This window comes from Gobius niger, assembly GCF_951799975.1.
Source record: "Gobius niger genome assembly, chromosome: 13".
NCBI lineage: Eukaryota > Metazoa > Chordata > Actinopteri > Gobiiformes > Gobiidae > Gobius > Gobius niger.
The window spans coordinates 25,179,336-25,194,240 of NC_136864.1; the positions used below are offsets into that span (position 1 = coordinate 25,179,336).

At 42.0% G+C, this 14,905-nt stretch overlaps 1 protein-coding gene across 1 annotated transcript in view; it reads right to left on the bottom strand.

The window, feature by feature from the left end:
* Nucleotides 1–666: 666 nt before the first annotated feature.
* Nucleotides 667–14,905, bottom strand: part of pth1r (parathyroid hormone 1 receptor) — a 141,939-nt gene continuing 127,700 nt past the window's right edge. The window contains exons 7-13 of the mRNA XM_079569176.1: nucleotides 11,716–11,869; nucleotides 9,718–9,778; nucleotides 4,811–4,877; nucleotides 4,637–4,731; nucleotides 3,204–3,345; nucleotides 2,916–2,957; nucleotides 667–1,267 (exon numbers count right to left, since the gene is read on the bottom strand). Of these exons, the coding sequence (XP_079425302.1) occupies nucleotides 899–1,267; nucleotides 2,916–2,957; nucleotides 3,204–3,345; nucleotides 4,637–4,731; nucleotides 4,811–4,877; nucleotides 9,718–9,778; nucleotides 11,716–11,869 (930 nt within the window). The 3' untranslated portion in view covers nucleotides 667–898. The remainder of the gene's footprint in view (nucleotides 1,268–2,915; nucleotides 2,958–3,203; nucleotides 3,346–4,636; nucleotides 4,732–4,810; nucleotides 4,878–9,717; nucleotides 9,779–11,715; nucleotides 11,870–14,905) is intronic.

Consider the following 14,905-nt stretch of genomic DNA (forward strand, 5'->3'; position numbering starts at 1 on the left):
TGGGCCAACAACAATTACCTGAGTTCCTTCCCTTTAATACTGCAGTGGGTTGAAGTCAATGTGGAATGAAAATGTAGAAAAAAAAAAGAAAAAAAAAGGAACAAGCAGGCAAGTCTTTGATACTGATTTGGTCCAGGTTCTTCGTTAAGAGTTTGCTGAGACTCCTGTACGGTGGCCTCGAAGGGACGTGAGGTGTGAACGAACCACACGCACACACAAAAATCAACAACTCCCCCTAAAGATTCGGGATGTTTGGAATGAGCGAAAAACTTACCGTGAAGACTTTCAAACATTGGCAACTGGACAAGGTTCATCTACTCAATCCAACATGGCTGACGGTATTTGAGGATCTCTAGTACAATGGAAAGTTCCAGGACAGTTCCGAGAACTATGCGAACAAACAAGAGCTAAAAGTTTAATTGGTACTCTAAATAGCAACCCCAGGAAAATGTATTTGCTTCATAACTTAGTTTAAGTAGGTTTAGTCAAGCAATTTTGAGTTATGTCCACAAACTCTTCTGACCAACAGACATCGAAGTCTTTACCACTCCCATTCCATCTCCCGAAGTCTTTATTTTTCACTTGTTTTTTTGTGCTCAAAATCTGTCTATGTCCCTTCAAGGCCACCGCATCTTCCTAAAGTCTTTAACAACAGAAAGGCAATGGCTTTTTATACACATTCCTCGTTTGCGCGGCCATGAAGAGTGAACGCTATCCATCCGCCACAATGAAAACAAAAGTCATCGAAACCGAAGCTAAAGGCGGCGAGGTCCGTCAGACGCCAACGTCCCGCTTCGATTCACAGGAGACGAAAACAACTGGCAGTGTTCAAATCGTCCTGAGACTGCTTCACCATCGCTCCAGTTTCATTTTCCCCCCATATATTTACAATTTCTGGTCACATGACTGTTTCTCGCTCTTCCTCTATGACTATGGCAGGCTTCTCCGGTTGGCTTGGCCGGGATTGCTGCTGCTGCTGCTGTTCCTCTTCCGGAACGTGCAGCTCCTGTCCCGACGAAGGCAGGGAATTTTCCGATACCGAGCCATTTTTGACGTACCCGGGGAGGTTGCGGTGCCCGTTGACCGGCAGGGGCCCCAGTTTGGTGGTGAGGTGCAGAGCCAGGGGACCCCGGCCGGTGACGTTGGTGACACTGGTGTGCGAGACCATGGGGCCGTAGCTGTACGTGTTGCTGCCGCTGCGGGCTTTGCGTTTGAAGTCCAGCGCTAAAGTCCGGCGACTCCACGACTTTTTGATCTCGGCTTGGACCTGTCGGGACGGAGAACACAAGGGTTGCGTCAGAGAGACTGGATTTGAGAGCGGGTGCGATCAATGGATGCGTTTCTGTGGACGGTTGTGGGGTTGGAGAAACGACGGCAAATATATGCATGGAAGTTTATCAGGATCTACAAATTTCTCCGCAATTCTCTGTCAAAAATGTTCAAATGCTTCCAAGTCTTGGCCCAAATCGTGTTCTGAACCAACCTCACTGCCTCCCCATATAAAAGAATCAGGACATGCCCTGGCGTAAGGGGATCAGACGGCCTCATTTACCTGAGACAGTTCAATCTTTTAGTCTGCCCCACATGTCTCTATGGATTTCTCCCAAACTATGTCTTTGTCCCAATTTTATACAGACCCCTCCTTGGCGTGACAGTTTTTACCGATCCATGGAGGAATTAAAAGGCTTACAGGAACAGGCCACAGTTTTTCCATACTGAGATATGTTCCTACCTGATCTTAGATGAGTTGATACATACCTGTCTGGTCGTTGTGCGTGCCCTCAGTCACGCAAAACGACCAAAGATGTTGCTTGCATTTGGCCTCTCCCAATGTATTCCTATAGCTCCAAATGGGGGTGAAGTTGGAAGCGTCCAAGCTGTTCCACGGGCACGAAAAAAGACCAGACAGGTACGTACCAACTTGCCTAAGCTCAGGTAAGAACATATCACAGTATGGAAAAACTGTGGCCTGTTCCTGTAAGCCTTTTAATTCCTCCATGGATCGGTAAAAACTGTCACGCCAAGGAGGGGTCTGTATAAAATTGTACCAGCGTCACCAAAACGAATGCAACACTGGATGGAAATGCATCTTTGACTTTGCAGATGCTTATGCAACAGCAAATGTGCGCTGCAGTCAAAGCTAAAGGCCAGTGACCTTTATTTTGTGACGGCTTGTCTTCTGGTCAGGCAGTGTTACTTCATAGCAACTTCAGTGCATTGAACCAAACAAGCCAAAAAAAAAGCTATTACTTCTTTATCAATGCCAGAACCAATAAAGCGAGCCATCAAAAGCTCCATTTGGGAAAGAATGTTTGACACTTCACGGTGTGAAGGCCAAATGCTCTCATGAAATCAAACACAATACAAGACGTCAAGATTATCCCTTAAATGTATTATTCTTTGGTGGGAAGTTTCTGGCTCATACATGAGGCATTTGTCAAATCCAATAACAATAAGGTAGCGCCGGCGCTGAAGTAGATTTGCAGCACATGTGGCCTTACTTTATGAGGAAATATAATCACAACCGATTCAAGTAAAAAGGAGAAAAGGTTTGGCACAAGCTGCTCGAGCTAGCAAATTAGAATTTTTATTGGAATAAACGTTTCTCTTTTAGCATATTGTAGTGAGCTTAGATGTGCTGTGCTTTTATACCAGTAGTCCAATATGTGCAGCTCATATCAAGTAGAATATATATATAATATATGTATAATACATATAATTACTACCGGGAGTCATGGCTGTGAGATAGTCTTTGACCTAATCAGGCTTGTGCAGCCTTCAGAGGACCATGAATTTAGCGCTCACGCTCGGAGATGAACTGTGTCATGTACTGATGTGCAAATTGAAGCGTGGACTAAAAGCGCTTACGCGGTTAAAGAAATGCATGGATGATATACCAATGCAAAGTTACCTACCTCTCCATTACAGAAGCAGTAGATAATCGCCACCATGAACCCCTGCGGAAACGAGTACAAAGAAATATTAGCACGATAAAGCTCAGTCGGCAGCTAATCTGCTTCATTTACATGCAAATACCCCTACTAGGCTGTACTGTACAGCATTTCCCCCAGAACAATGCCACCGCGATTCAAAAGATCACTAGCTAGCCTATGGAAAGTACAACACATGATCCTAGTTCATGGCATGTTGCAAAGGACACATGAATATGGATGCTGCTTGTACGTGGCATTTCTTTTATTTACCTGGAAGGAGTTAAAGAGCATCTCGTAATGCATCTGGATCTGCCACGGGATGCCCGAGATCTCCGTGTAGGGCATGGCATTAAAGACGATATAGTGGACGCCAAAGAGAGGCATCAGCACCAAGGTGGATTTCAACAGCTTCCTGCAAAAACACGCAGCAAATAAAGCAATCACCAAATGCAACAACAACAACAACATCTGCTTAATTGGATAATGAAATGGTTTGGAAGTGGTCATTGGCTGTGAGCTGTCACCAAATTATGGGGGGAAGAGTTGAAGCTATTGAGATTGAGGAGTTGTCGTCACGGCACAGAGCCCTTTCCCTCGATCCTCCCCTGTCCGCCATGATGGTTGAACTCCGGCAGCAAAACAGATTGTCTACGTGTGTTCTTAACGTGGTAGTAGCGGAGGTTCTTACTATTCCGCACTGTTTTACCAGGCTTGGAAGTCACTGCTGCGTTAAAAACGGCTCCAATACCTCACACGATAGACACAGAAAACGTAGGATCAGTTTCTAAGGTTACCGAAATGGACACAGCATCAAGAAGACCTAGTCTCAAAACATGTTGGAAACGTTTGTGTACATTGAACATCTCGTAACAATGTAGTGTTTACGAAACACGCAGTTAATTACTTCACTTGTGGTCAAGAAGTGTCATACTTTTGCCAGTACAACGCTGTTTTCACCAGCTGGAGGCTTGGAGATGGCCAAGTCCTGGACCCAGCCACAGCAGAAAGTCTCCTAACTTTCCAAAGACTTGTGGCTTTTAAACTCCTGCATCGTGTAGTAACTTACACCAAAAACAAGGTCATTTACTATGTCTATGCATGTGCCTGGAGGTAAATGGTCCAGGTCTCTGTGCCGCTCCGCTGCAGGGAGCTCGTATGGGTCGATGTTTCGGATGACCGCAAGCTTCTCCAAACACCGCTGTGTTTTGCGCTTGGTATGAGCTTGTTCTTGTAGGGTCCCTTTTCTCTCGCCTTATCTTTTTGCATTGCTTTACTTTCTTCCTTTTGTTGCCGTATTCGTAGATCTGTCTCTGTCCCGCCGAAAAAAATAAATGTGCAAAATTTATGTGAGGAATGAAATTCTGGGGCCAACCATCATGGCCGACAGGCTCAGACCCCCCCCAAATCATCCCCAACCGGGCACTTGACTCCTCACCCTCAGTAGCTCATTCGGGTGGTACTCGTCTTGTGATACAAAAAGTCGTGAATTCGAAAGATCACGTCCCTGTCACTTCATATTCAAAGGCTTTAATATTTTTTCAGCCATGAGCAATGATCTGATGTGTACGGGAGTAGGTGTTTTGAAAGCAAAGGACTAATGCTACGTTTTAGTCGTTTGTGGGAATTGGCGACTTCCAAATTGTTGTCAGTAAACCTTCCATCTTGTCAAGTGGAACACAGAATGTAGAATCTTTAAAAGTCACCTGTACTGCTGTCTCGTATCACACCTCCCCGCGTTGGTTTCGCGCAGTTTGGTCGCCAGCACGCGGATGATGTTGAGGAATAAGACGAAATTCACCTGAGGGAAGAAGAGGGAGGTGAGTACGTAATGTGGGACACAGTAAGGCGGAATTATTTGCCACTCAGTGTGAACTCACCACCACTGCAGTCAGGATGGGCACCTGATATATCCATTTCAAATTACCCGCACTTAAGTCCCAGCACCTGCAAGGCCACAGAAAAAGGGGCATTTTAGAGCTAATTATGTACATAAGTGGAGGGTTAGCTAGCTAGTTTTATGAGGGAGATCACAGGTTATTTCAGACACAAAAGTATATACAGCCATTGAGTTGGAATCTCTCCATTGCACAGTATACACTGGGAAGAAAAAGTAAGTGAACCCTTTGGAATTTCTTACATTTCTGCCTAAATTAGCCAATAAACGTAGTAACAGTAAACCGTTTCTGCTTAAACTAATACCACCCAAACAGTCACATGTTGTCATATTTTGATTGGCCATAACTTGAAAACATTCACAGGACAGGGAGGAAAAAGTAAGTGAACCCTTGGATTAAAACCTTGGATTTGACCACACCCGCCTTGCATTTTCTCCAGTTCAGCTTAACCCAAATCTAAAAACTTACTGACTGGTGCTTACAGCCTGTAGCCCAGTGTCAATGCCGCATTTGAAAGCTAAGTTTGTTGCTTTTGTGGATTTTTTTCTTGCGTTTTCATCATATTTTGTCACTTTTTGCTCTTTTGTGACTCGTTTTTGCCTCTATTTTTGACACTTTTCTCAAGAAGCTTTTAGATTTTTTTGGGGAACGCCAAACTGGAGAAAACGTGCTCGGTTCAGGTGGGGGTTAAGACAATTGGTTAATAACTGGTTGACCCTCTTTGGCAGCAATAACATCAACCAGATGTTAAACATGCACAACGATCCGGACGAATCTTGGACCATTCATCTTTACGAAACTGCAGCAGTTCAGCAAGATTCCTGGGATGTCTTGTGTGTATCTAACGCGCTTCATAGCCACTGATCCCAAGGGTGCCACGGGGTTCACATTGCATTAGTAGCAGTAAGTGAGGTAGTGATATAAAACATAACCACCCGACTTAAATGCCAGAGTTTGAGACAGGCACTCATTATCTCTTTCTGTCTGTAAATAGAATACGACATTGTGAGTACACTACAAGGTTATGTTTGGTCTAGCAGTCCGTGTTTTAGGCTAAACATAGCTTGGTCTGTAAACTGACCAGAGACTAGACACTAGTCTGGACTGGGCATCAACTGGGCCAAAAAACATAAACCAGCACTTTTATGACAGGCTACTTTTCCCTTGCACTCATCCAGGCAAGGGAAATGGATCTGAGCACTGAATATCGCAGGCCAACCTCCCAGTGTAACTGTTTCCTCTCATTTTTGTTCCTATGGAGAGTTAGCGTTGTCTTGTTAAAGTTAATACATATCTAAACAATAGCTATTATCTGAAAACATGCAGCTGTTGGAGAGTTACTTATACCTTGTTAAAAACATTACACAGGATGTAAATACTGTGTTTTAGCCTTGAAGCTAAAGGCTAACATAGATGTGACGATAACAAATGTTGAAATAGTGCTACGATCCGAGTTAAATTTTATAAAACACACTTCATTTCAGTGTTCTCCTGTTTTTCAAATCTTATTTTAGTTTTAATTCACGTCAACGTGTAGACAGGAAGTTGTCTTTATCCTGCACTGGCCAACAGGAAGTTAGCCAAAAACATTCTGTGCACACAGCCTATTGTAGGGGTTCCCACGACCATAGACATGTTATTAATAGACCGTCATTCCTCACTCCTCCACGTTTGCCACAATGACCGGTACGAGGGGGAAATCATGGCGGATTCACAGACTCCTCCTACCCTGCTGTTTGTTTGTTTGTTTATTTGTTATTAGGATCCCCATTAGTTGCCACCAGGGTAGCGACTAGTCTTCCTGGGGTCCATCACAATAATAAGAAGCATGCATAATAAATAATACAAAGAACAAATACAAAAAAAATAAACATTACAATATAGTGAGAAATAAAAATAGTAACAAGCAGTAATTTCCTCCTAGTTAAAAGGTTTAAAATACATTGTCATGATTTAAGGGGTCATGTTGTTGCTGTGACGGAGCATGTTCCTAAAAAGGGCATAAGGGCGGGATCTTGACTGTAGACTCGGCCCTTATGTGACATGTAGTTCAGTAATAGCCGCGCAGCTCCAATGCTAACAGTCCGGCCCTCATTAGTATACCAGATTTTTTTTAAATGTTTCTCACAAAAACCCGCCCGGTCCCTTTAATTGTGCCTAACCCAGCGTTATCACCGGAGTAATGTAGATACAGATGGCATCTCCTCATAGAAGGGGGCGTGGCTTCGCCGAGGGGGTAAATAGAATCTTTAGAGAAACACAATTTTCCACTGTTTTTAGCCATTTTCTGGTGGAATATCAACTTATTTATCACACGAAAATAAAGTCAAATGTATATCGGGCCCATATGGATATTTTCTCACAGTAGATTGTTCAGTAGAAGTGAAAAAACGGCAGTTGTAGCAAGCGCTAGCAAACCGTTAGCATTAGCCCGATGCTAACATGTAGCATCAAGTTAGCATTCTCCGTTATTCATGTATTTATGGGCTGTTGAACCACTTTGCTCCTCCCCATGTCTTTGTATCATTATTTAGTAGAAAACTAAATTCATATTTCAGCATTTGTTACAGTAGTTTTTGAATAATTAGAGAAAGTTTAGATTTTTTCAAAATTGTTTTCCCCCTTAACTGTTTTAAAAAATGACCATATATGGCCGATTCCAGAGATGCCGCCTGTATCTATATAGCCTAGCTGTAGACAGTTTTTCAAAAATAAGGACCAGGCTTTACAGTTGTTTAGAAAGTGTCTAAAGTCCAACGCTATGAAATGTAAAACTAGCTTGTTCTACAACAGCAATGGCGGCCCCTAGCGTTGTCGTCGTGAATCTCTGCTACAAGCGGCCATTGGTCACGACCCCTCAAAATCAATTTAAGGTGCAACACATTTTACATCCGTTTTAAAAATGTTAGTTTGGAGACTGTATTTGATATGTGGCTTAATTTAACTAAAGTATGCTGCTTTCAATCGAATCCAATGTCAGAAATGGCAAAAAATATAGTCTTGAAGTGTCCCCAAAATACAGACGATACTTTTACTATTGAAATGAACTTGACTTGATTCCATTTCCATGACTTTCTTCTTCATATTGGTCTTTATCTGCACTTCTTTTTGCACGTACGCACATTATCTTGTATGGGGACTGCTTGTGACCAGTCATCCACTTAACACCTGCGGCATCAAAGTAGCACATGCAGGTTAAGTGCGAAATTAGCCTTCACCCATGAGTTCACTGCTGGCTCTGTCTGTAATGACAACCTTTACATAATGATACGCTTCGCTTTGAACAAATTCATCCGGCTCTAGATAGAAATAGACTGTATTATGTCACTTATTTTGATTTGTCATGGTGGGCTTTTTAACTAACTGCAATCACCGCATGCTAATCAGGGTTTTTAGGCTGCCAAGGAAATGGCACCGGTGGAAGTTACTTTTAGCTGCTCTCTTACTGATTAAAGTGTGGCATTAGCAGCTGCAAGGTTTTTAGCCAAACGGTTGCATAATCACAGACACAATTTGTTGGCGGTGAATTGAATCTATGCAACCGTTTTCGTGAGTAGCGATTGTTTACCAGAAATCTAAATATCCACTCAATTGTTCAAGGTAGTGTGAGCTTTCAGATGTATGCAAATTTCCCATTGTACAACAAGGTTCCTGAAGTGGACATTTGCATATGGGGTTTCGCTAAAAAACTTTCTTTTGGGTACCTGTGCATTGATATTTTTGGTTTTATCGTTTCAAATAATATCTACATAAGCGCTAATCAAACACATTATGAGAGTATTGGCTTCAAAGGAACAGGCCACCGTTTGTCCGGTAAGAACAGGTAAGAACATATCTCAGTATGGAAAAACGGTGGCCTGTTCCTTTAAGGAACAAGGAGTTAGTAGCAACTCGGTTCCAATTTCAAAAGCAGAAGAAATCAACACGAATGCACAACAGCTTTTTCAATCAATGTACATTTAGAATGGGATGAAAAACGGCAAGAAGAAGTCGATGATCCTCTGAACATCTACGCAGGTACATTCTTTTTAAGTACATTTAAGAAAACATTTTACAATGTGCTCTGTGATTGGATCGATATTAAACTTTTGTTGTTTGTTCGCAAAGTTCCAGATGGTCCTGCTTTTGACTAGATACAAAAATAAGGAGTGGACGGAAGACCAGGCAAGAAGAAACTATCAAAGTGAACAGGATTACTCACACTCCAGGTATGTTTTTTTGCGGAGAAAACAAGTGTAAAACATGGTTTCAAGCATCATCTGTTATCTGTACTTGGTTGGATGCCTCTCATCCAAGAAACTTCATTAGTAGCACTAATGGCTCCACATTACAGGAAACCGCTTTGTTGACAATTACACACCATCATTATACCCATTACTGCCCTTAACTCATCAACCCAGTCCAATGTCTCAATCATTGAGACATCACTGCTAAACGACTGAGAGCCAGCACACAAACAGGTTCCTATCATTTCTGCTTTCTCCTACAGCCTGCACTTGCTACAAATCTCATGATCAAGGCAATGGTTGAACAGAAAACAACTTGAGTGTGACAAAGGGCTCCACACAGAGGCCTGATTTAGACGTACGCAAGGTCTAAATCAGAGTTTTTAGAACAGGAATGACTTGATGGATTTATTTATTTTTTCAAACCCCTTCGATTTTCAAGTGATTTCAGTGTCAGCGCATTCAAGTGGAGCTTGAAAAAGCAAAGGCAATGATTGAATTTTTTGTGCCTTTTGTTTGTTTGGTTTTCAATCTCAGATCAGGAAATGAAAAGAAGTGTTCCAAAAAACTGTACTGTGTTGATGTTATGCTCTTGTCTTACGTTCGAATGACAAGAGTCAGAGAACATTTATTTCCATGTAAGAAATGTTCGTGAACACTCACTCTGTATCTGCATAGGTCGCTCTCACAGACGCCCAAACTGTCACAAACATGGCTGGAACTCCTGCAATCGAAACACACACACATAAAGAATTACCCATAGGCAAAACAATGTTGAATAAGCAGAGCCAGTGTCAAGATGCCCAAGTTGGCGTAGATTCTCGATTGGAGAAAGGGGGCCATGCAGCATCCACATTGTATGCGCTGTGCTTGTGTACCTATACGCACAGTGTGTACAATGCAGGAGCAGTGCGGCCCATATTTCAGATGATTTAAAGAACAAGCTGGCTCGACAATGTGTGCGAGTCCGAGGGAAAGAAACTTCAACAACCTTGGCCCATTGTCTGTGTGAATACACACGTGATCATGCAGTCCAACTCCAGTGTGCTTAGACGCTACATTTGTAGACAGTGGAAATGTTGTTAATGTTTGTGTTAACATTAACATTAACAACGAACAACAATCATGGACACTAAAGTTATAAAACTACATCTGATATCCTTATATAGTCAAGCAATTAACGCCTGCCGTTTGATGCGTTTTTTTTGCCTCCATTGCGTTCGGTCTGAATTAGGTATAAGAGACTGGCTGAGAAGCTCGGTCACATGGGAGGAGCTCGGAGTAGCCGCTGCTCCTCCACATCAGCATGAGCCAGCTGAGATGGCTCGGGTATCTGTTTCGATTGCCTCCTGATTAGGGCTGCTCGATTATTGAAAAAATAATAATCACAATTATTTTTGTCATAATTGAAATCACGATTATTCAAACGATTATTTGTTGCCTTTAAAAAAAAGTATTTATTTTATTCATTTATTAATCAAAACACTGCACTACACTTTATGTTTTCTGGACAGTCATAAAAGTACAAATGATTTCAAGTACGCCTTGATTTAAGAGAGGTCCCTGTTTCGCGCCTGCCCCCTGCTGGCCAGCCCTCACACCTGCGCAAGTAAACTGAGCAGTGCGGCCTGATGACATGACGTTTTTTTTTCTATGTCAGACAAAAGCATGAGCCATGGCATGTGAAAAGTGAAGGGAAAATAATCCCAGCGCTGTGAAATAACACAAAAAAATGTGGAAAAAAAAAAAATGTGAAAAAAAAAAAATATTGGAAAAAAAAATGTGAAAAAAATATATATATATCGATTTTTTGCGATTATGCTAATTTCGTAATCGTTTACTGTTGTAATCGAAATCGTAATCGAATTTCGATTAATTGCACAGCCCTACTCCTGATCGCCTCCCTGGGGAAATTGTTCCAGGCGCGTCCAGTTGGATGGACTATGTCTCTGAGCTGGCCTGGTGTCGACTTGGGATCTTCCCAGTACAGCTGGAGGAAGTGTGGGTGGATCAAGAAGTCTGGGTTATCTCTGCTCAGACTCCTGTCCCCGCAACCCGGCCCCGGATAAAGCGGAAGAAGATGGATGAATGGACCTATATGGGCGTTGTTTAGCTTATCTCGGTTTGTCTTGCCTCCTTAATGCCGACCTTGCAGAGCTGGGTCATAACAGTAAGTGTTGAAAGCAAAAGCAGAAGCAAACTTTATTTGTATAGCTCTTTTGAAAGACAGGGGTCACAAAGTGCTTCATGTGGGAACAACAAAATACTGCAATCAAGAATTAGATTGAAGGTCTATCGGCTCTGAAAGGCCTGTTTGAAAAGAAAACTTTTGGCTGCTTGTTAGAAGTCTTCAGAATCCAGCCCGCGTGAGGACAGAGGGAGTTCATTCAAAAGATCTGTCAAATGTTCTTTACCAAGAGGCAAATCAACTTGAGCAGACAGATATCTTAATAACATACATATCATATACATACATGTCTCTTTCAATGTCTCATGTCCTCTTTTATTTCAGGTGATTTATTTTTTTTAGCGTGCGCAGCATCATCATGATTATCCAACGTTACTCACACTCTCTCTTTAGTCTCACACAGATGTAAACCACACCTCATATACCGTACATAAAGATTTCCACATTGAGTCGGGAGGCGTGCCGTCACTCACCCCATCCAATCAGCGTGAATCCCCACAGGTACTTGCGGTCGGAGAAGAAGGTCATGAAGATGAGGCTGTGCAGGTACAGGCCCTCCACCAGGATCCAGTAGTAATTAGTGGCCAAGAAGTACAGGAACAGGGTCACGGCGACCTTACAGCCGATCTATACACCGACAAACGGGGAACAGGAGATAGGCACGGACATCAATATCAAGTATTCACAAAATGCCAAACATCCAATTACATCACACAATCCTGTGTAATCATATCCTATAAGACAAGTTTCTCCAGGTGAAAAGCAGCAGCAAGCGCTCTGTTCTTACACCCGGCTGAATATCTACTGCATATCTTATACAAAAATGATTAAAAGTGCTTGAATTATCGAAATTTGTGCCAATTTTTGAGCAGGTTTAAACTGTCTTACTGCCAAAGAACAAGAACAAGAACACGAATAATTTATTTTGCCTTTTGGCATGTTTTGGTCTCATTTAAAGTGTTTTAGGGTTATTTTATGTGTAAAAGTTCATTACTCGTATTTTAAGAGAATTCATGCTTGTTCCATCTGATTTCAAGATGATCCAAACCAACTCCACACCAGCATAAATTGTCTCAATCCATACCCATTTTAGACATATATTGATAAAATGGCACTTTCTACAACAGTTTAATTTCAAGTAAATTAAGATTTTAGTTTAAGTTCTTATTTTATGTGTACATATCTTGCCCCGAGGATAGATTTCTTGAAATTAGACAAAAGTACTTATTTCAAGAAATCTTTACTTATTTCAAAGTGACTTTTTCCACAACACCAATATTTAAACAGTTACTTGCTGTGCCTCTTGTTCAGGGGGTTGGGGGTAAGGGTTATGATTAGGGCGGCATGATTAAGAACGGCAAATGTCATGTAAGTTGGGTTTCACTCACACAGATCTTACATGTAGTTTTAGAAACTCAAAGGTCTTAGCTTTCAAATGAGGTGTCACACTGGCATATAGGCTGTAAACTCCCCTGTCAATACGCTTTGAGATTTGGATATGCATAATTGCTAACCCTAACTCTAACCCTAACCTTAACCCTAAGATTTTTTTTTTTACTTAATATCTAGAACCATAAAACAGAAATCTAGTGTTCATTTATTCCATAAATCGCAATTCCTTCTTTTTTCCCCCGATACCATACTGGACAATTCTATCAAACTATTAATACAATAATTTTTGGTTGCCAGTTTCTGTAATTTAAGTCTGTAACAGTAAGATAAACTATATTGTCCCAGAGAGGAGATTTACAAATACAAAAGAGAAACACCAACACAAATGCTCATCTTCTTCAATCATGGATAAAATGATGTCTGTGATGTCTGTTACTGGTGGAAAGTCCAATTCCGCAAATTCAAAGTTCATAGTTTTGCACAGCCACAGAGTTAATAAAAATGCTACAAAAAGTGTTAAAAAGCAAACTACTCAATGCAAACATTTACCTGTATATGAGACTAACTAAGTGGTTCAGGACCTGTGTGCAACTAAAGGCTCATTCATTTCGTACGTAAATAGATCTGTGCGTTTCGAGCGTCGTTACTGTTAATGCATTTATGCTTCCACACGTTTATAGTGTCCAGCATGCAATACATCGAAAGCTACCACCAGAGGGCGATGGAAAAAGTACCCAAACAGGATGATGAAGAGCTGGGACCAAAACAATATGGCGCCACACCCAATTTTTTGTTTTGTTTTGTTGTTGTTTTGCAAATGGTTCAAATCACTGTTGAGAAGTTTTGTTGTGTGTTCTGCTTCACCTGTTGGGCTGTTGCGCAGTGGTGTCCCCGGTGGTTAACTCATGCACTGCTGTTGCTATGACTCTGGATAAACAAAGTGACTGATGGAGCGCAAGGACAGAATTACACGGAAAGCGGACAGAAAGCTTTGCATATCCGTACATGGGTTTCTATAGCTTGCTGATAAGGCGGCTACGTCAAATCAAGCAAACCACTCTCCTCTGTGGAACCCCACCCAAACGTTCGCAGGCCATAGCATCTACAATCACAAAGAAATGCTAAAGTGGGCGCGGCTGAGGATGCGGCGAAATCACTGCAACGCCTTAGTTCTCTGTAATCCCCACCGACTTCAGGATTGTAGTATGTGAGGTCTGCCAACAAAGGAAACACTAATCTGACTTAAGAGAAGCAGAGGTCGTTGTTACGCGCCCAGGGATCATCTCACTCGCTAAACTAGCGAGAAGGTTATTGGTGAGCAGAACCAAGAGGAAGGGCCATGGGAAGGCTTTGCGTGCACGAAATACTGTAGCATAAAAGGCACGAAGGGAAAAGGGCACTTCAGGGGCATGGGCAAAAGGGTAAAGCACTTGTTCAAAAGAAAAACCCACACTCTGGCACGTTAAAAAAATGCCGCTTGTTGAATAAAATGGGCCTGAATTTTGCCGCGCAAGTCTTGACAAACTTCATAGCGTTGATTTAAAAAGATTGGAGCAAACTCTCACCTTTTCCCCAACGGAGCCATGTATTTACTCTTGTTTTTTTTTAAATTTTATTTCGATTGGTTCGGATTATAGCTTGGAGAGAACGATGTCCAATAAATACGGCCGAGCGAAGCCAATGTAAACGGCAACGCTCCAAACCCGAAGGCTTTTCTTCAAAACATTAGCGCTGGAGTCAACATGGCGATGCAAGACTTTCTGCAGCTTTATCGACACGTTTCCCACATTAACATTGGCCGTCGTGTCAGGGGGGGGGGAAAACAAAGCGAGTTATACTGTATACTGGCTGGATAAACAGGTCTATGTGAGAAACACTATATCCTGATTTTTATCTAACGAAGTTTACCGTAGGTATGGCTGGATCCAATTCGATTTTTCTCAGGCAAATCTCTGCGAAGGCCGAGGTGCTGTTTGACAGCTTTACAAACAACGCTACTATGTTGATGCCTCTAATTGTAGAGCGAAGCTGTAGTTTGTCCGTGTTAATGCATAAATAAAAGTCAGAGGCGGGTTTATCGTGCTCTTATTTATGCATTTACAGATAAAAGAAGGGTTGGACAGCGGCTTTTGAAAAGAAGCTTCTAGCGTCGGAATCCAACATCGGTAAATAAAGGCTGTTCATATTTGGCATCATATGAAATCGGCATTTCAGTTACGTGATTTTTGTCCCGATGTGGCGATGGCGTGAGGTTCTGTGTGAAGTTTGAGA